The 22,768-nt window shown below is 35.2% G+C and overlaps 1 protein-coding gene across 18 annotated transcripts in view; it reads left to right on the top strand.

The window, feature by feature from the left end:
* Gphn (gephyrin) overlaps positions 1-22,768 on the top strand; it is a 571,921-nt gene that overhangs the window by 342,652 nt on the left and 206,501 nt on the right. For 10 of the 18 annotated variants that reach the window (XM_074067764.1, XM_074067753.1, XM_074067755.1 and 7 more), the window contains 2 exons: positions 15,035-15,101; positions 18,808-19,080. In XM_074067764.1, the coding sequence (XP_073923865.1) occupies positions 15,035-15,101; positions 18,808-19,080 (340 nt within the window). Of the gene's footprint in view, positions 1-15,034; positions 15,102-18,807; positions 19,081-20,398; positions 20,507-22,768 lie in introns of all 18 variants that reach the window. The other 8 variants (XM_074067752.1, XM_074067751.1, XM_074067749.1 and 5 more) reach the window with 1 other exon arrangement.

Below are 22,768 nucleotides of genomic sequence, written 5' to 3'. Positions count from 1 at the left end.
TAAAAAGCTAGACATTGATCTACCATTTGATCCAGCAATACCACTCTTGGGGATATACCCAAAAGACTGTGACACAGGTTACTCCAGAGGCACCTGCAGTACACCCATGTTTATTCGGCACTATTCACAATAGCCAAGTTATGGAAACAGCCAAGATGCCCCAGCACTGACGAATGGATTAAGAAAATGAGGTATCTATACACAATGGAATTTTATGCAGCCATGAAGAAGAATGAAATGTTATCATTTGCTGGTAAATGGATGGAATTGGAGAACATCATTCTGAGTGAGGTTAGCCTGGCCCAAAAGACCAAAAATCGTATGTTCTCCCTCATATGTGGACATTAGATCAAGGGCAAACACAACAAGGGGATTGGACTATGAGCACATGATAAAAGCTTTAGCACACAAGGGAAGGGTGAGGTTAGGTAAGACACCTAAAAAATTAGTTAGCATTTGTTGCCCTTAACGCAGAGAAACTAAAGCAGATACCTTAAAAGCAACTGAGGCCAATTGGAAAAGGGGACCAGGAACTAGAGAGAAGGTGAGATCAAAAAGAGTTAACCTAGAAGATAACACACACACACAGGAAATTAATGTGAGTCAACTCCCTGTATAACTATTCTTATCTCAACCAGCAAAAACCCTTGTTCCTTCCTATTATGGCTTATACTCTCTCTACAACAAAATTAGAGATAAGGGCAAAATAGTTTCTGCTTGGTATTGAGGGGATGGGGGGAGAAGGAGGGGGCGGAGTGGGTGTTAAGGGAGGGGGTGGGGGCAGGGGGGAGAAATGACCCAAGCCTTGTATGCACATGTGAATAAAAAAAAATATCCCCAATACCTCAAGAGTAGAAGAGAACAGGCAATTAAATTTCAAAATGAGTTTTGGCGGGGGTATTAAATCCATGACAGATACCAAACCACAGATCCAGGAATTTCAGAGAATACCAAACAGGATAAATACCACAAACCCCACCTAGGCATATTGTTTTCAAACTGGAGAGAATCAAAGACAAAAAGAATCCTGAAAGAATCTAGTAAAGAAGAAACACCTTACCTTTAGAGGAAAAAAGATAAGTATTATATCCAACTGCTCTTCAGACATGTATTAAAAATATTAGTCTTTTGGGGGGTACATAATATATAAAAATGTAATTTGTGACATCAGTAACTGAAAGAGGGATGGACAGAGTAAGATAAAATTTGAATTTTGTATGCTATTGAAGTTAACCTGATATAAATTCAAATTATAATGTTACAATTTTAGTATGTTAAATATAATTCCCATAGTAACCATAGAAAAATTACTGTAGAATATACAATAAAAAAGAAAATGAGTAGGGAATTTACATGTTTCACTTTTTAAAAGTAAAATAAATACAAAAAAAGAGATATTAATGCTGAAAATGAGGAATTGAAAAGCTATAAGGCATATGGAAAACCTTTAAATGGTAGATGTCCCTCCTTATTGAAAAGGAAGTTAAGAAGATGAATATTTTTGTTGTGCTCTACATATAAGAATGATTATAGAATTTTTAAACCAGTTGACACCACCATAAGAAGGGGACAAAGGAAGAATGAAGAAAAATAGAGGAGATGAACCAATTCAGTTTATAGTACATATATAAATGGAAATGTCACAAGGAAACTCCCTGTGTATCTTAAACAAACAAAAATCGTTTTTTTCTTTTACAAAATCATAGAACAGGAAGCAGAAAATATCCTGCCTAGGGGGGTGGTAACAGTGAAAGGATGGAGAAGGTAGGGAAAGAGCATGGGAGGGTGAATATGGTGCAAATACTGTGCACACGTGTATGGAAATGGAAAAATGATACCTGTTGAAATTGTTCCAGGAATGGAGGGGTGAGCAGTAAAGGAGAATGATAGAGGGGGTGACTTCAAGTATGATATATTTGATAAATTGAAAGAACTTTTGTAAATGTCACAATGTACCCCTACCAAGCACAACAATAAAAAAATTAAACCTGCTGATCAAAAGACAGGTGTTAGTTGAATGGATAAAAAAAGTATATTCCAACTTATTTGCTCTCTATATGAGAATAATTTTATTTACAAAGACATAACTAAGATGAAAGTGAAAGAACAGAAAAAGTCATGCAAACAGAAAACAAAAGAAAGCTTGGATGGCTATAGTAATGTGAGATAACATAGTCTTTATATCACAAAAGGGCAAATACTTTAAATCAAAAAATTTCCAAGAGACAAAGAAAGGTGTATGTTATTGAAAGATAAAAGATGCTCAAAATCACTCGTCATTAGGGAAATGCAAATAAAAGCTACAATGATATATCACTTTATATACACTACAATGTTATTATTTAAGAAAAGGAAAAACCAGAAATTAAAATGTTGTTGAAGATGTGGAAAAATAGGCACTCTTGTGTATTGTTTATGAGAATGTAAATGGTACAACTTTGCTTAGCTGCAGTACTATTAGTTCTAAGAGGGTTTATTCTTTCATTTGTTTTTTGTTTGCTTATTTGTTTAAGAGGGTTTGGTTTTTCTTTGAGATTTTCTGTGTGGAAAATCATGTCATCTGCCAATATGCATGGTTTGATTTCTTCCTTTCTGATGTGTGTTTTATTCTTTCTCTTGTTTGTAGTGGACAATACTACTCAGTACTATGTTGAATTGCTATAGTGAGAATAGAATCCCTGCCTTTTTCATGATCTTAGCATAGCAAGAAAGCATTCAGTCTTTCACTGTGAAACACAATATTAGGTGTGCTTGAAGTGTGCTTGAAGCACACTTGAGGTGTGCTTGAAGCTGTTTTTCAAGCTCAGGAAATACTCCTTGTTTCCTAATTTTGCTATGAGTTTTTATTATAAATGAGTGTTGTGTTTTATCCAAACTTTTTCACCAATAATTGATATAATTCCATGATGTACCTTGGCCTGTTAATATGGTAAATTATGTTCTTTGACTTTCACATATTGAGCCATCTTGCATTTTTAAATAAACCCATTTGGTCATGGTGGATAGTATATGCATGCTCACATATACACACATAAACACACACACACACACACACACACTTCTGACTTGTTTTGTAATATTTCTGTAAGAATTTTGGTATCTATATTCATAAGATATATTGATCTACAGTTTTCTCTGTTTTTTTTTCAGTACTGAGGTTTTAACTCAGGGCCTACACCTTGAGCCACTCTATCAGCCCTTTTTTGTGATGGGTTTTTTTCAAGATATGTCTCACAAACTATTTGCCTGTGCTGGCTTCAAACCACAGTCCTCCTGATCTCTGCCTCTTGAGTAGCTAGGATTACAGGTGTGAGCCACCATTATCTTTTTTGCACTATTTTTATCTGATTTTAGTGTCAAGTTAATATTCAGTTTATAAAATGAGTGTGAAATGAACTCTCTTCTATTCTCCAGAAGATTTGGTGTAGACTAAGTTAATTTTTCTTTAAACATTTCATAGAATTCACTAATGAAACTATGCAGCCTGGAGATTCATTTTTCTAGAGTTTTTCCACTGAACACTGAATTTCCTTAATTCATTCATGAGGGTTCCCATTAGGTCCCACCTCCCAACACTGTTGCACCTGGGTTTAAATTTCTAGCACATGCTTTTAAGAGAATTCATTCAAACCACAGCACTGTTTATCAATTGGTTATGACCCATATTATGAAGAGTACTTCCCTAGATAAATCCTCATGGATAAGTACCAGGATAAATGTAAAGTAATGTTAATAGCTACAATATTTGCAATAGTGTCAGATGAAAGCAAAAATGTCCATCAGGAGAATGGATAAACAAAGTGTGGTGCTGTCATACAGTGGAATTATTGCCCAGCAGTGAAAATGAACCATAGATACAAAGGGTAGAATCTCATAAACACAATATTCAGTGAGGAAAACAAGCTATGTAATAACATACACAGAATGATTTTGTAAAGGAATGCAGAAAATTATTTTTATGTGTGTGGAGGCATACACCTATAATCCCAGCTACTCAAAAGGCTGAGGGAGGAAGAATTCCTGAACAGATGAGTTCAAGACCAGCCTGGGCAATATGAGCAATACCCTGTCTCCAAAACACTATTTTCTAAAAGGAAGCAAATGACATATATATATATATTCCATGTGGATGAACTTTGAAAACATTATGGTAAGTGAAAAAAAAAAGGCAATCACAAAAGGTCACATATATTATTATTCCATTTATATTAAGTTTCCAGGATAGGCAAATCTATAGAGACAGAAATAGATTGGTGGTTGCCTGGACCTGGAGGTTGGGAGAAAATGTTGAGTGACTGCTGTGGGATTTGTACTAGTCAGCTTTCTGTCCCTATGACAAAATTCCTGAGACAGCTTAAAAGGAGGAAAGTTTTTTTGGGGGGGTGTGGGGGTGTAGCAAGGGGGCTTACCGTTTCAGAGGTTTCAATCCAGTCTCTTGGCCTTTTTGCCTTTTGGCCTATTGTAAGACAACACATCATGGCAGAAGCACATGTAAGCAGCAACTGCCCTCCTCAGGAAGAAGGGAGGGAGAGAGGGAGAACGGGAACAGGAAGAGAGAGGGAAAGAGAGACAGAGAGAGGTCGTGTGCAGGAACACAAAATAAAACCTTGGAGAAAATGATTCCAACAATTTACTTGCCCCAGTTAGGCCACACTCCGAAGTTTCTATCACCTCCCAGTAATACCATCAGCTGGAGTGTAGGCTTTCAAAACATGAGTTTTGGACAGATTTTTAAGATCATAACCTGTCCATCTCGCAGTGCAAAATACATTCAGTCCATCTCCAACAGTCCCCTCGTCTTAGCAATTCCAGTACTAATGAAAAGTTTCAGCCTACTGTCTCCTCTGAGACTAAAGACAAACTTAACTGTGAACCCCTATAAAGATATTTTTATTACATATTTCCAAGGTACAGTGGCACAGAATAAATGTTCCCAATCCAAAAAAAAAGACCAAAACCCACCAGGAAAAACATTCAGTTTTACAGCTGTATGTCCAGCATACACAGTGGTATAATGTGAGCTCCAAAAAGCATGGACAAGCCTACCCCTACAGTCTTGCTAGTTGCAACCCCCATCATCTTTCTCTCCAGCTGGCTGTTTGGTGCCTGTGGCTTTCTTCCACAGAGGTTCCACATTCCTGGCACCACATTCCTGAGGTCTCCATTGCAGCTTCTGCCTCACTCTCACAGTTTCACATATCACCCTCTCAGGGGCTGCTGTCAGGGATTCTGACCTTGCCACACACTGCTGGCCTCCCAGACTTTCCTTGAAATCAAAGTTGAAGCCTCCATATTCCTTTAACTCTTGCATCCTGCATACCTACAAAACCTGCATCACAGGCACAATACTAATATTTGCTAGTGACTTGAGCAGTAACCAATCCTGCTTATACCACTGCTGCAGCAGTCTCCCAGAGCCTGGAGGGTTAAAGATGGGGAAATGAAACAATTCCCTAGGCAGCCCTATGGAGCAGAGCCCCAGAGCTCTCTTCTCAAACTGAAATCCTTGAGCCTGGGATGGATGCTGACTCCTGAGGTGCCCTCAAGACATCTTATCTGTTGCTGCAATGCAAAGTACTTGGCTTCTTTTTAACAGTGCCAGTCTCTTTAGTAACTGCACCCTTCTTGGCTGCAACTTTAAACAAGTTCCTTTTCTGGAAAAACTGCAATTTTTATTAAATCAGTCCACTCTGACTTTTCCTCCCAGTTCTCAATGTAAATCTGACTGAAAAAACAGCCAGCAATAGCCATGCCATAAGCCTGAATGCTGGCCTGACTTGAAATTTCTTCCACCAGATTAATTAATCTATTCCCTTTAAATTTGGTCTTCCACAAAGTCTTGGGGGCATGGACAAAATGCAAACAAGTTCCTTATGAGAATGTTACATGAATGGCCCCTAGTCCCGTTCCCAGCAGAGTCCTCTTTTTCATCTGAAACTTCAATCAAGCACAGCCTTTACTGTCCAGATTCCTATCAGCATTCTGGTCTTCTGAATTCTCACCAGAATTGCCCATTACGCTCCACTTACAGCATTATAGTCTTTTTTTCTCTCCCATTCCTCCAAATTTCCAAACTCCTCCCACAAATCATTCCCAAAGGCTTCTGAACCACATGGTCAGGTATAGTCACATCCCCACTTCTCAGTACCAGTCTTGCCTGTGTTAGTTACCTTTATGATGGTGTAACAAAATACCTGGGAAAATTAGTTTAAAAGAAGGAAGGGTTTATTTTGGCCCAGGGTTTCAGAGGTTTCCATCCAGAGACTCTTGGCTCAGTTGCCTTTGGGCCTATTGTGAAGTACATCATGGTAAAAGCACATAGTGGAGGAAACTGCTTACACCATGGCAACCAGGAACAAAATACACCCTTTACTGGCACTTCCTCAATGTCCTACTTCTTCCAACAAGGCCTCACCCTTAAGGTTTCCACCACTTTCCATTTATGCCATTAGCTGGAATGCAAGCTTTCAACACATGAGGGACATTTATTATCCAAACCATAAAAAGATTTTTTTGTAGGAAATGAAGAAAATGTTCTAAAGTTGATTGTGATAGTTGCCAACTCTACTTATGTACTTGAAATACCATTGAATTGTACACTTTTTTATAATACAATTTTACATTATCTCAAATTCTTATTTTTAATCATAATCTTGTTTTTAATAAAAAGTGAACTGTATACTTTTAAGTGCATAAATTTTATGGAATTATATCTTGATAATGCTGTTGAAATAAGTAAGAATTATCATTATCAATTTCAAGATAGTGTTTTGGAGAAGAAGGGACTTGAGATTAGGACAAGGCACAGGTCTTTGATCTATGCCTATTGCAAATTAAGTTTTACGTGGGATACTGACCTTTGAGTATAAATCTAGATTAGGACCAGTTGTCATCCAAACATGTCCCCATTTTTAAAAAAATACTCTTTATGTTTTAAAATTTCCAAAAATATTTTATAATGAAAAGGTATTATCACTATATTTTCTGTAGATCAGACAATCCTTACCTATAATGCACTTACCTATCTACTTTTCTTCATCACCTTTACAACCACCTTAATTTATCTCTCATGTTACTTCAGCATTCTCTAACTAGTTTCCTTGCTTCTTCTTTCTTCATTACTGAGGCTTGAACTCAGGGCCTTCACCTTGAGCCACTCCACCAACCCTTTTTTTGATGGGTATTTTCAAGATAGGGTCTCACAAACTAGCTTCGAACCATGATCCTCCTAATCTCTGCCTCCTGAGTAGCTAGGATTCCAGGCATGAGCCACCAGTTCCCTGCTCGTTTCCTTGTTTCTTGACTGCACGTCTCCAGTCACTTTTCCATATTACAATCAGAAAATACAAATACAATCTCTTGAAAGCACAAATATCGGTGTGCTATTCCTCTGCTCAAAACTGTTCATTGTCCACTGTAGATAAAGTTTGTGGATACAAACTGAGTTCTTTAAGATTACTTTTTGGGAGCCTATGTAATTTTGTCTCTGCTCTTTTTTTAGCAGCCTCTCCTACCCATATTCACTGTTACTGCACACATCAAGTTCTCTTGTTAACTTCTGCATCCTTTGGTAAAGCCATTTCCTCTGCCTGAAATGTTCTTTCTCTCTTTACTTCTGTAATATCTACTAGTTTTTCAAGTAGCAGTTTAGATTTTCCTTCCTTTTAGAAGCTTTCCTGAACTACCCCAGTTCTCCCTCACCTAAGAATAAAATGTCTTTCTTGTTTCCACTGCTTTTTTATATAACGTACCTGTAATATTTATTTAAATATGTTAATACTGATGTTTTTCTGTAAATGTGTAAATTCTCCTAAGGTAAGATAGTTTACTCACAGTCATAATCCCATTACCTAACACTGCCATGTGCATGATAAGTACTCAACAAATATTTACTGAATGAATAAACTAATTCATTCTGGTAGCTTTATATATTTTGGGGAGTGTTTTTAAATAACAAAAAAACATTAAATTATTCCACAGCTAATCTGAAGATAGGTTCAAATTTTGGTGATTATTTTTTGTTTTTGTTTACTTATAGATGTCTACTAGGTGAACTTATAATGAAATTACCAACAGTTCAATCTGTTATTCAGACTTGTTGCACAAACATAGTTAATCTAATTTTAACATACCCTTTATTTTTAAAAACAACTTTTACATTAGCATTTAATATTGAAAATATGAGAGCCTATGCCTCTTATGATTTGATATAGTTAAGTAAACTGAAAACTCTGTCAAAGGAAATAAACAAAAATCCATATCTTCTATTTCTTCTTTAATTTCCAAGGTTGTTCTATAATTATAAACTCAGGTAAATATGCTTTAACCTTTCATTGATTAATGTTTGCTATTTTAACTATACTGCTGACAAAAATGTTATTTTGTCTTCTATATCAGAAAGATCTGAAATAGCAATATCTAAAAATTGGAGCTAAAAGCCAAGTAATATCTCTTTTCAAGGTGATATTAGTTTATATTTACATACAAAAAACTGGAAGGTACTAAACTTGTGGAATAATTTTCTTAAAGTGGGGGTTTGTATGTAATTTTTATATATCACTTTCTAAATATTGCATTTAAAAAAATTAAGTCCAGAATTTTGTGTTTTAAAATCCAATTATTCATTCAGCTCTGGTTGTGTAATAAAATCTTGGACCAGTTTTCCTGTGTGAATCTCCAGTTAAAAACAGCAAGTTACAGTTTAACTGTTTCATTTCTGGTTCAGTTTAGCCAAAGGGAATAAAGTTTTAGGCCTTTATTTATATGCACCCTCATTAAAAAAAAGTAAACAAAGAATGAAAATTTCTAGGAGACTTGATGTCCCACAAGCAATAATATTGTTATTGCATCTGCCATTCTTTTATTTATATAATCTAGTTTAGAAAAATTCAAATCTTAGCTGTGGAACTGAGAATATAGCTTAGTAGTAGAATGCTTGCCTCATATGTACACAATCCTGTGCTCAATCTCCAATACTGAGGGAAAAAACAACTGTGCCTTAACTATTACCTCAGTCAAATTAACACTAACATTCTTTTACCTCATCTATAAAGTGGGGATCAAACTAATACCTACCTCATGGGGCTATTGTAAATGCAATATGAAAATGTTAGTAAAGTACATGGCAAGTAACAAGAAGGAGGAATATGTTAGATGTTAAATTATTTATATGTCATCATAATCTAATTATTATAACATTAATGGCAAAAGAAAAGTTCCTCCATCCCTTTACTCCGCAAAGAAAATAAAAAAAAGAAAAGTAGAAAAGTATCTCCAGAAAAAATAAGATAACTGATAAAGTGCTGAAATAGATACATCACAGAACATGAACCAAAAATCACTTAGCTTGTATTCAATGTCTTCTATTTTTAGACTTCCTTTCCTTTATATTATGTGCCTTTTCCCTTTTAGTTTATTTTAGAATGTTAAGGATTCTTAAGATGGTACATGGTGCTAATGAGTAGAATCTATCAGTGGTAACCAATGCCTTAAGAATACATTCTAACTCCTTACAGAGAATTTATGACTTCCACTGTCTAATCCCAATGTACTTTTTGAGAGAAGGTGGGCCAAGTATTTATTGAGTGCCTGTTATATGTTATGCTTTCAATAAATTATATTTCAAAGATTGTATTACTCCTTTCACTAATTCAGATTTTGAAAACTAAGGATTAGAGATACCAGTAATTAAGCCAAAATGATATTAATAGTAAATAATATCAAATTCAAGTACAGTCTATTTAGCAGTTCTCAAACTTTACCATGGATGAGAATGAACTAGAGTGCTTGTTAGCATATAGACTGCTAGATCCCGTCCTAAGTCTGTCTTAGTATATAGAAGCAGAGAGGAGTGGATAGGAACACTGTGGGAGATTTTGCATTTCTAAGTTCCCCACTGATACATATGATGCTGGTCCAGAGACCACACATTATAAAATACTGATCTAATCTCAATAGATGCAGAAAAAGCCTTTGATAAGATCCAACATCATTTCATGATAAAAGCGCTAAGAAAACTAGGAATAGAAGGAAAGTTCCTCAACATTATAAAAGCTATATATGACAAACCTACAGCCAGCATTATACTTAACGGAGAAAAATTAAAACCATTCCCTCTAAAATCAGGAACCAGACAAGGATGCCCACTATCTCCACTCCTATTCAACATAGTGCTGGAATTCCTAGCCAGAGCAATTAGGCAAGAAGAAGGAATAAAAGGAATACAAATAGGTAAAGAAACTGTCACAATATCCCTATTTGCAGACGACATGATCCTATACCTTAAAGACCCAAAAAACTCTACTCAGAAGCTCCTAGACACCATCAATAGCTATAGCAAGGTAGCAGGATATAAAATCAACATAGAAAAATCATTAGCATTTCTGTATACTAACAGTGAACAAACGGAAAAAGAATGTATGAAAACAATTCCATTTACAATAGCCTCAAACAAAATCAAATACCTAGGTGTAAACCTAACAAAAGATGTGAAAGACCTCTACAAGGAAAACTATACACTTCTGAAGAAAGAGATTGAGGAAGACTATAGAAAGTGGAGAGATCTCCCATGCTCATGGATTGGTAGAATCAACATAGTAAAAATGTGGATACTCCCCAAAGTAATCTACATGTTTAATGCAATTCCCATCAAAATTCCAATGACATTCATTAAAGAGATTGAAAAATCTACTGTTAAATTTATATGGAAACACAAGAGGCCACGAATAGCCAAGGCAATACTCAGTCAAAAGAACAATGCAGGAGGTATCACAATAACTGACTTCAAACTATATTACAAAGCAATAACAATAAAAACAGCATGGTACTGGCACAAAAACAGACATGAAGACCAGTGGAACAGAATAGAGGATCCAGATATGAAGCCACACAACTATAAGCAACTTATCTTTGACAAAGGAGCTAAAAATATACGATGGAGAAATAGCAGCCTCTTCAACAAAAACTGCTGGGAAAACTGGTTAGCAGTCTGCAAAAAACTGAAACTAGATCCATGTATATCACCCTATACCAAGATTAACTCAAAATGGATCAAGGATCTTAATATCAGACCCCAAACCCTTAAGTTGATACAAGAAAGAGTAGGAACTACTCTGGAGTTAGTAGGTATAGGTAAGAACTTTCTCAATGAAACCCCAGCAGCACAGCAACTAAGAGATAGCATAGATAAATGGGACCTCATAAAACTAAAAAGCTTCTGTTCATCAGAAGAAATGGTCTCTAAACTGAAGAGAACACCCACAGAGTGGGAGAAAATATTTGCCAACTATACATCAAACAAAGGACTGATAACCAGAATATACAGGGAACTTAAAAAACTAAATTCTTCCAAAACTAATGAACCAATAAAGAAATGGGCACGTGAACTAAACAGAACTTTCTCAAAAGAAGAAATTCAAATGGCCAGAAAACACATGAAAAAATGCTCACCATCTCTAGCAATAAAGGAAATGCAAATTAAAACCACACTAAGATTCCACCTCACCCCTGTTAGAATAGCCATCATCAGCAACACCACCAACAACAGGTGTTGGCGAGGATGCGGGGAAAAAGGAACCCTCTTACACTGTTGGTGGGAATGTAGACTAGTACAACCACTCTGGAAAAAAATTTGGAGGCTACTTAAAAAGCTGGATATCGATCTACCATTTGATCCAGCAATACCACTCTTGGGGATATACCCAAAAGACTGTTACTCCAGAGGCACCTGCACATCCATGTTTATTGCGGCACTATTCACAATAGCCAAGTTATGGAAACAGCCAAGATGCCCCAGCACTGACGAATGGATTAAGAAAATGTGGTATCTATACACAATGGAATTTTGTGCAGCCATGAAGAAGAACGAAATGTTATCATTCGCTGGTAAATGGATGGAATTGGAGAACATCATTCTGAGTGAGGTTAGCCTGGCTCAAAAAACCAAAAACCGTATGTTCTCCCTCATATGTGGACATTAGATCAAGGGCAAACACAACAAGGGGATTGGACTATGAGCACATGATAAAAGCGAGAGCACACAAGGGAGGGGTGAGGATAGGTAAGACACCTAAAAAACTAGCTAGCATTTGTTGCCCTTAACGCAAGAAACTAAAGCAGATACCTTAAAGCAACTGAGGCCAATAGGAAAAGGGGAACAGGTACTAGAGAGAAGGTTAGATCAAAAAGAACTAACCTAGAAGGTAACACCCACGCACAGGAAATCAATGTGAGTCAACGCCCTGTATAGCTATCCTTATCTCAACCAGCAAAAACCCTTGTTCCTTCCTATTATTGCTTATACTCTCTCTACAACAAAATTAGAAATAAGGGCAAAATAGTTTCTGCTGGGTATTGGGGGAGGGGAGAGGGAGGGGGCGGAGTGGGTGGTAAGGGAGGGGGTGGGGGCAGGGGGGAGAAATGAACCAAGCCTTGTATGCACATATGAACAATAAAAGAAAAATGAAAAATAAAATAAAATAAAATACTGATCTATCAGACTGCAACATCTTTCCTCTGGTACTTTTAATTTCACATTAATCTTCCATAAGTACAAGATGGAAGACTTATTACACTCAAAATTGTATTCCCAGTGCTTTCCTCTCCTCTGTGCTTTTGTATTATGCCCCACACACATACCTATGTTGCTTTTTTTGTACTTTCCTCTCCCCTTTCTAAGATGTTGAAGGACTTTCCTTTATAAACCCATTCAAATGCTACTTCTATAAAGTCTTATCTTACTCCCTCACCTACAAAAGTACTTTTATTTTGAACTCATGGTAACTTTATGCCAATTCTATCCTCACTAGCTTGTATTGTAGTTATTTGTTTATATGCTCTAATGTTCTGTATTGCTTTTATAAACTCCTTAAGGATTTAGGTTGTATTTGTCCCATAATGCTTAGTGCAAATCTTTAGAAATTTAATAAATGGTAACACTATGGTCCTTTTCAAGCACTATTACCTTGAATTAAATTATTCAATGAATGGTGCTTGTAAAACTATAAAATTATATAAAGTTTTTTCTTGCAATGACTCTGAACATTCTTTCACTGAAAAAGGTACATCTTCAAATTAATTTGTAAACATTTTTTAAAAATTGTGGAATTCACAAAGGATAAAAAAATGACTGATTTATTCTTGTCAAAATAAAAGTTAAAGCAATGGAAAAGAAATAATAAATATTTCTCCTGGGTATAGAGCAAAACCTGCCATATCATACACACAGGTCCATACATGCACAGAGAAAAAGTGGTCAGAATATTTAACTGTCAGTTATGTTAACAAGCTAATAGGGTGTTAACCTAAAAAGATGAAAAAACTAATTGAAGATATAATGGGTCTGAGCTAGATAATCAAAAAGTTGCAATAAAAAGAATTAACAGCATTTTCATTTAAAGCTAACCTTACGATGGGGAGTTACAACTTTCTTGGAAAATAAAATCCAAATTCCATAATATTTGATCAAAGTAAAGTATACATAGAAACAATACTGTTGTTAGTAAGGATAAATTCATGGTACATTATACTTACAAAGGAAATTACAGAAACACAAGATGATTGAACTTACTTTGTAAAATTACAAACATCCCAGGAGCATGTATCAGTCAGATTTTCTGTATCTCAAAATACTTTCCCATATTTTATAGAAAATTCTTCTGTACTCTAAAGAAATGTTGAGAGCATAATATTCAATAATTGGTATAGGAATACTTCTAATATTTACAAAGAAAGGTGCTACAAATGTTCTGAAGTAATTAGCATTATATTCTATAGGGGATACAATGCTTAGTCAAAAGTTAAAAGATAAGCAAAATTTCTAAGTAAATAGGATTATATCAAAAACTATGTAATTACACAATGACATTTTCGCCTTAGTTTTTTAATCCAGTCTGACTGGTGAAATAAAAGCAAATTTTGAAGAAATAGCACTAAGATTGAAAGTCAGAAAACAAACCTTAATTTTTTTTAATGAAATAATGTATTCAAGAGAAAAATGTCCAAAGGATGACTTGATAATCATTTTTAGCTTATGGAAAGTTTTAAATCAGTGCTGGCACCTTTTTCTTTGAGATTATAAATAGGACAAAAAGAAAAGACAATGAAATACAATGCTGTTTTAGGTTATTTTAAAAATTAGAGAGTTGCTGAATAAATTCAATCATAAGAACATTTGGAAAAATATTCTTGGTAATTACCTTTTTTTTCCTTCAGTACTGGGGTTTGGACTCACGGCCTTACACTTCCTAGGCAAGTGCTCTATCTACCATTTGATCCATGCCTCCAGCCCTGGGAAAATATTCTTGTATGACTAAAAATTTTAGTTGTAAAATTTTTTAAATAGCATAATCTTTTTGAAAAGATAAAATAAGATAATGTTACCAGATCAAAGTAACACGGTCAATTAATAGCAGATTAAACTCTCAAATGAAAATCCATGCCTTTTTTGACTCAATCTTTTACTGCTTTTTTACTATTTTGTGTTTCTTTTCAGACCATTTGGTTTAAATGTGAACTGGAAATTAACAATGATCCCTCAAAGACCTTTCTAACTTAAAATGTTTGTGATCATCAATGGGCCAGTTAATGATTGAACTTTCTAACCTGTTCCCCTCCCCTCATTTTTGAAAAGCCTTGTTTTACTTTAAAACTTGTACACTTCTTGAGAAGCAGAAGCTCAAATTTAAATCTCACTCAACTCTTGAATACTTTACCATTTTGTGCATTCTCTCATTAAAGTCGTAGAACTTGCATGAGATAGGAAGAAGCTAAAGTTAGACAAAAAAGGTAATCTGGCCATGATCGTGTAACTCAAAAGTAACTAATTTATTCTGGTTCTATGTCCATTGTATCTTCCCAATCCAGTACACTAACAATTATTACAAAAACATCAGCTATAATTCTCAATTTGTATAGCAATTGGTAAATTTCTTACTGTAACAATTTTATTCCTGAATCAGTAAACTGATTGGACTTTGTTTAATTTATCAAACATTCATTGCCATTTAGTATTTATTCACTTTCTCTTTCTTTTCAGACCTGTATGTGGAATCAGAGGGAAAACTCTCGTAATTAACCTACCAGGTAGCAAGAAAGGATCTCAGGTAAACATTCTTGACATTTACATGGTTTTGAGTAAGGACTTTTTTTTTTTTCCTTTTATTATTCATATGTGCATACAAGGCTTGGTTCATTTCTCCCCCCTGCCCCCACCCCCTCCCTTACCACCCACTCCACCCCCTTCCTCTCCCCTCCACCCCCTCAATACCCAGCAGAAACTATTTTGCCCTTATTTCTAATTTTGTTGTAGAGAGAGTATAAGCAACAACAGGAAGGGACAAGGGTTTTTGCTGGTTGAGATAAGGATAGCTATACAGGGTATTGATTCACATTGATTTCCTGTGCCTGGGTGTTACCTTGTAGGTTAATTCTTTTTGATCTAACCTTTTCTCTAGTACCTGTTCCCCTTTTCCTATTGGCCTCAGTTGCATTTAAGGTATCTGCTTTAGTTTCTCTGCATTAAGGGCAACAAACGCTAGCTAATTTTTTAGGTGTCTTACCTATCCTCATTGAGTAAGGACTTTTAACCAACTATGAGAGTAGCCACTCAAAAAGTTGGAGCACTCTCAAGATTCTGCTCACTTCTGACACTAATTGCGATGTCAAGAGATTCCTTGAACCTTCAGTTTCAGTTAAGTAATTCACTAGAAAGTCTCATAGAACTCACTGAAACATGTTATAGTCACAGTTATAGTTTATTAAGGGAAAGGATACAGTTAAATCAGCCAAGAGAAAAACTGCACTAGACAGACTAGGGAAATTGCCAAGTGTGGAGTTACCATGGTCCTCTCCCTGTGAAGCTTGAGTACATTACTCTCCTGGCATCAGTGTGTGAAATACACATGGAATATTGCCAAATCAAAGAAACTCATCTGAGCTTTTGATGTCCATTTTTAGGGATTTTTTTGGAGCTCATCACGTATCTCCCATGGCTAATCTTTAGTCCTAATCCCTTCCCAAAAGTTGATCTGATACCCTTTAGTCTCCAATACCTTCCAGAGACCAAACCAATACCCATGTAGGTCAAAGTCCCCATCATAAATCATGTTTTTAGATTATCTAGTGTCTAAATCCCCCTGACAAACAAAGATACTATTATCAAGCATGATATCCTTATGACATAAATATTACCTCTCAGGAGCTGAGGGCAAAGACCAGACTCTCTCTAAGTAATGTTAATTCTTAACTGCACAAGCTACCCCCTGGTCTTTGACTAAGGCTTTTTTGTAGCAAAACAATTAACATTACTTCAGGAGAGTCTGGGCATCTATATTTATGATAGCAGTTATATTACCAACATAACAATATTATCGTTATGAATATGCCCAAAGATTTGGAAGAAGATTGTGGAGCATGGATATATTTAGAGAAAGAACTATTTCATCCTGTAAGGGTATTACATACATTTTCATATTTTTTGTAGTAACTTAGCTATTCCCCACCTTGATCTATTGCTCTTTGTATGGTATGATACATTTGTGTAGAGCTGTATAGCATAGCTATTAGCTGAATTAATTTCTAATTCTTCATTAGGCCAGTCATTTCCCATTAGTATTATATCCTTAGGAGCCTTTAACTCAAATTTCAAATACATTTACTATCAATATCAACCCTATAATATTACTAACAGTGGTAGTTTTATAACATATCATAGCAGGGATGTAAATACAACCTAGAAAATAAGAATCAAAAGATACTGGATTGCCAGAGTCTTCCTCTGACATTACCATTAATTATTCATCATCATATCAGATGACCAAAATATCTCCCAGAGTAATACCACTCAGGTGTGCAGGCTTATTAAAAGTAAGAGTTGTCTCAACAACATATGACTTCACCCTTTCAGGCATCTGTTAGAGTTGTGCAAACAAATAATATCATCTCTTGGTGTAAGCATCTTTTGAGATACCAATATAGTATTCTATTTCCTTTGTTGCTTAACCTGTTCATTCATTTTTCTATTCTCAGTTTCCAATCTTCCTCTTCATTTATACCTAAATTTTTCTGTCTTTGAAATGGATGTTAAGGTTTTACCACTGTGCTGGTTCAAATTGCCATTAGTAATAATAACTAACAAGCATCTCCCTCTCAGTCCATTCATATTTACATAGGAAAGGATTACATAGGTAAAGAGCTAGTGGACTATCTTAACTTATATTTATAGGCAATATAAGTGCATTTTCAACCCTAACTTGGCCAAATGGGATGAAGGCCAAATCAGGCTCTTAGGAATTCTAGCATAAAAGTTTAAAAATGTAGTTAGTTTTCTTACTTAAGGATCATCTCTTCTTCTGGCATTCACAATTGTGGGGCCATGGTATTAGATAGGAAAAGGGAAAGTGAGATGACATAGGGGAAAAGAAAAAGTATACTCATACAAAAAGTGCAGTTGTGCCAGCATCCTTTCCCACTCACCCTGTGAACTGAATGTGATCATACACTCATGAAGGTAAGACATTACTTCATACCTGTATTTCCTTCCACTGAATACCACAAATATTTCAATTGCTCATTCCATTCTCTATTAGATTTTTACTCTGAGGATGAAAGTACTAGGAGCTACCAACATAAATCCAATTTTCTAACTGTATGCAGGCCTTCCCCCTACAGAAACTGCCCCATAGCTTTCTGCAGTTTCTGGCTCACTTATTGGCATTAGAACAGTTCTTGCCAGCATTTTATGCCTCAGAGGGTCCAAAATGAATATATCTAGATTCAGCCCACTTTTACATTGCTGCAGACCCCAGTATCCATTCATCTCATGGGCCAAGTGAACATATCAAGCAAACACACTGGATGTGATTCTAACCAACTATCACTCCTGGGAGGGACATTGACATATCCTGCTTTAATGCATACCCTTAAGCTCCCAGAAGGATTTCCATAGGCCCTTATCCATACAGCTGAGCCTTTAACAAGGAAAATTTTTACAAAAAAAAAAAAAAAGACCAGGTGTGGTGGTACATACCTGTAATCCCAGGTTTTCAGGAGGCAGAGATAGAAGGATCACAATTTGATGCCAGCCTACCTTAAAACAAGATGGGTGCAGTGGTATATACCTGTAATCCCAGCAATTCAAGAGGTAGAAGCAGGAGGATAGTGGTTTGACAATAGCCCAGGCAAAAGTTTGACACACTATCTGAAAAACAAACTAAAAAGAAAAGAACTGGGAGCGTGCCTTAAATAGTAGCACACTTGTCTAGCAAATGTGAGGCCCTGAGTTCAATCCCAGGTACCACCAAAAGAAAAGAAAGAAAGAAAAAGAAAAAACAGTTGGGCCAGTTATGTGGTACATGCATAAAATATCAGCTACTCAGAAGGCCTACAGGTAGAAGGATTTTAGACCAAGTCTTGCTTGGGCAAAAGTACAAGACTATGTAAAAAACAAACTAAGGCATGAAAAGGGCTGGAGGCATGGCTCACATGTTTGAGTAATTCAGGGCCTCACTGAATTCAAACCCTATTACTACCAACACAATTGAGGTGAGGCCCTGAATTCAAACCCTATTACCACCAATACCATTAGTGTGTGCTCATATAAGGCTCTAGTTCTCTTCTTTGTGGAGATTATTATATGCCATGCTTGCTTCATATTTTACATTGCAAAGGTAATTCATTAAATAATGATTCATTCTTGAGATTAATAGGGGAAAGTGCAGATCCAAAATCAAGAGTCAGTTTGATTGCCAGCATTTTATGCATCTAGAAAGAGGCTTCATCTTCATTTTCTTTTCTTCCTCTTCTGGACAGGAATGCTTTCAGTTTATACTGCCAGCTCTACCTCACGCCATTGACCTTTTACGTGATGCCATTGTAAAAGTAAAGGAGGTGCATGATGAACTTGAAGATTTACCTTCACCACCACCTCCTCTTTCTCCTCCTCCCACAACCAGCCCCCATAAACAGACAGAAGACAAAGGGGTTCAATGTGAGGAAGAGGAAGAAGAAAAGAAAGATAGTGGTGTTGCTTCAACAGAAGACAGTTCTTCATCACATATAACTGCAGCAGCCATTGCTGCAAAGGTAAGCCTGTAGAGAGACTCAGAGAAAGACTCAGAGGTCTCTCAGGTGAATTACTGATTTCATTCCTCTTTCCATTTCATTCCTCCATAAGGTTAATACCTCTTTAGGGCATCCTAAAAAAGACACTAGAATATCCTTGAAGTTCTATCACTGTTCTCTTTCCTAATATAGATTGCTTGTAAGCACTGAAGTTTGTTCTGTGCTTGGAGACACTAAAGATACTACTATTACGTGTTGAAGTTATAGCTGTAATGTTAAGCAATGTGATATTTAAGAACTCTTTAAAGTTGACATTTTGTGGACATATAAAATATATAATGTTTATATATTCAGAACATCAAAACTTCACAAATTCTTAAGGGAACAAAAAAACTAAAGTTAAAAGGCCTTAGATAATTCAAGAAATTAGTTAAGATTATTTTTTTACAATTTCAGTGACAAGTCCTTTAAGTAGCTGTTGAATTTTCCTTAACTAAGCACTGATTCAAATTATTACTTGGCACAAATTACCCTAGTGGTATAAATAAGGAATAAATATGTTTACATTTTACTTTAATAAAGTAATAAATATTATTAGGATAATACCAAAGTATTATAAATTCTCTTTGGACAGTTCTAGAAATAAATATAGTACCATGAGATATTTAAGTGAATTTGGTAATCTTGAAGTCACAGAACATGATTCACATTAATCCACACCTAGTAAAAACCACCTGCTTTGTTTTAATATCTTCAGAAAGTTGCATATCACTTTGAGGAATAATTGCTCATTGATAGATAACATATAGGTTAAAAATTTAATTACTATATGAAATAACTTACAGTGTTTTATAGATTACCCACATATTCTGACTATGAGAATAGTAAATCTTCTATTGAGACCATATACATTAGAATCATAGAGAAATCCTTTCCATGTGCCCATTCAGGCAGCCAGTAAATGATTCCTTTACTGAAGACTGAATGATTCTGTCTCCAGATCATTCAGTGACCCATTGAGTTCTTACTTAACACTAGAAAGAATTTAAGTTATATATGATTTTTTAATTCACAACTGATAAAATAGGTGCATTTCAAAATCATTATATGTTCTTTCTCTTTTACTCTTGAGTTAAAAGAGTAAAAACCACCATTGATTTTTATTTAAAGGAAAAAGCCTATAACTTTTATAATCAAAGCTGATTGTGTCATTCTCCATTTAGAAAATATGGCATTTCATTGTTTATTTGTTTTCACTTTTTTCCTTTTAGTCATTTTGCTTGTATAGTGTCATGTTTTCCTATCAGTATATTCACAATTGTTATGTGTTATACATTAGAAGCATCCATTCTACACCAGTCCTGCTGTTATCATGGCACATGGTGGGCAGCCCCTGCCTGGTCTCATCAGTTATTCCCATCATGCAACAGGCAGTGCAGATAACCGGGTAAGACAAAGGCTTTAACATTAATGATTTTGCAGATAAACATCCTACTTCCCCTCTTTGGAGGTGGGTATACCATATCTTGGAAAATGAGTTGTTTTATTGTGATGGGTGTCCAGCAGTGCTTTGTTGGGAAAGTGTAAGTACCACTGAGCATATTCCATCAAGAAATTTAATAATTTCTCTTGTGTATAAAGAGCTCTGCTATCATTAAGATTTCATCATTTATGACTTTTAAGAAATATGTTATTCCAGAATTTTTTCTTGTTACTGTTGTTCCTTGGATAGCTTTAAATAAATTGTCTGGCTTAATTAAGATAACCGCTTAAGAAAATCACTTGAGTCTTAAAATCTAGATAGATTGGTGAAGCTAATATTTAATTTGTATTAATCTTGCTTTTTCATTTTTTTCTTATGATTTTGCATCTCATTTTATTTTCCTTCACTGTGTTCTCATTACGACCATTTACAGAGTTGAATCTTGGTGGGAATTATGTGATTTATAATCTTTAAGCACAAACTTTTATAGATATGTATTTGTTATTTCAGTCACTGGCTGAATGATAACTTGCAAAAATTGCAGATTAAGCCAGGCGTGGTGGTTCATATCTTTAATACCGCACTTGGGAGGCTGAAGCAGAAGGATCACAAGTTTAAATTCGGTAGGGCTACGTGGTGAGATAAAGGCCAGCCTGAGCTATGAAAAGAAACCCTGACTCAAAAAAAAAATTACTAGGTTAGAAAAGAATAGATTGTTAAGTATAAATTATTAAGCAGTGATAATTTAGACCATGGCTACAAAAAAAAATCAATCTGAATCTAGATAATGTTATAAAATGAGAAGCAACACATTAAAAAAGTGAAATTTACCTTAAGTACTCAGAAAGAAAAAAAAAAACACTGAAAATTTGCAGGGAAAAAAATGCAACAGTTTACCATCAGCAGTGTCTTAGGAAATACAATACCAAATGGAGACATTAACGCTTATATCCACAAGTCATACCTTAGTCAGTGAATTTCTAATTGATAATTTGTATATGAATTTTTCATATACAGCTTTGTTATAAATATTACAAAATGTACCAAACTTGAAGAAGTTTTTTTATGCTCTTATCTCAAAAAGCAACTATAATTGTAATAATAATCATCTTGGGTTGTCAAGCTAATATAATTGGATTTCTATTTTCATAATCATGATTACAAGTTATCACATTCTGAACTTCAGATTACTATACCAAAAATTATTTGATAAACTTATCTTCAGCTCCTCAAAGGATTGTACATAACTAATACCATTTGAGATGCATAGGAGAGAAGTTAATTATCACATATGATAGATGCCTTAAATTATTAGGGCTTAATTCTCTGGAGGAGCTAGTTGAGAAGAGCTGTTGAATTATCCTAAGTAGATATCCTCAAGGCATCACCCAGAAACTTCTCATTTATTAACTGGCATTTTTAGTAATCCTTTGTAAACAGTGGTATCAGTCATTTTAAGAGATGTTCAGTTTTGTAAGTAATCCCACATTTTTTGTACTTTCTTTGGTAAATGTAAGAGCAAATGTGTTTGTACCTGGAATCCATAGGAAAGAATGAAAAGGAAGAAATAGGTAACAGGAAATAAAGAAAAGGAAGGTCTTAGATTTATTTTGGTTCTTCTAAAATGTGAATAGATTGTTCCAGTACATAAAGCATTTACAATGCAGGTAGAGTTTCTCTTTTCATTACTTTTTATTACTTTTATTCCTAACTCAGTTTTCTACTTCTTATAATCAAGAAATTGAAACCTGATCAATATGCGAACTCTTCAATGGTCAGTTGCTAGTGATCTGATTACTACTTATTATCAAACTTCGTTAGCTATCTCTCCAGCAGTCATTTCCCATTTCCTCTTGCTAACACTATCTTGCTAACACCTTGCTACATTTCATAGTCCTGTAGTTTAGATGGATTGGCTTAATATAAATAGCATTTCCGTTTCATCTAGCCATGGTATTAGTTCAAGGAACCCATGACTCAAGCCAGACACAGCCAGTGAGTCTCATCTCTTAGAATTTATTTGAACTATTGCAGATACAAATTGTCTGTTCCTTTCTGAATATGAATGAAGAAATATACAACCCCAAGAATTACCACCTTGGAATTATGAAAAAAAGTCCTACCACAATGTAACCAGTAGTAAAGAAGTAATCCTAAAAAATGGAAGATAGAGATAATGGGTTCTAATCATGTTGTTTGAACCATTCACTCAACCCCTGCTAAACT

This window comes from Castor canadensis, chromosome 3 (genome assembly GCF_047511655.1).
Source record: "Castor canadensis chromosome 3, mCasCan1.hap1v2, whole genome shotgun sequence".
Classification (NCBI taxonomy): Eukaryota; Metazoa; Chordata; class Mammalia; order Rodentia; family Castoridae; genus Castor; species Castor canadensis.
The sequence above is the reverse complement of the archived record's forward strand: the minus strand, read 5'-3'. Positions and strand labels throughout refer to the sequence as shown.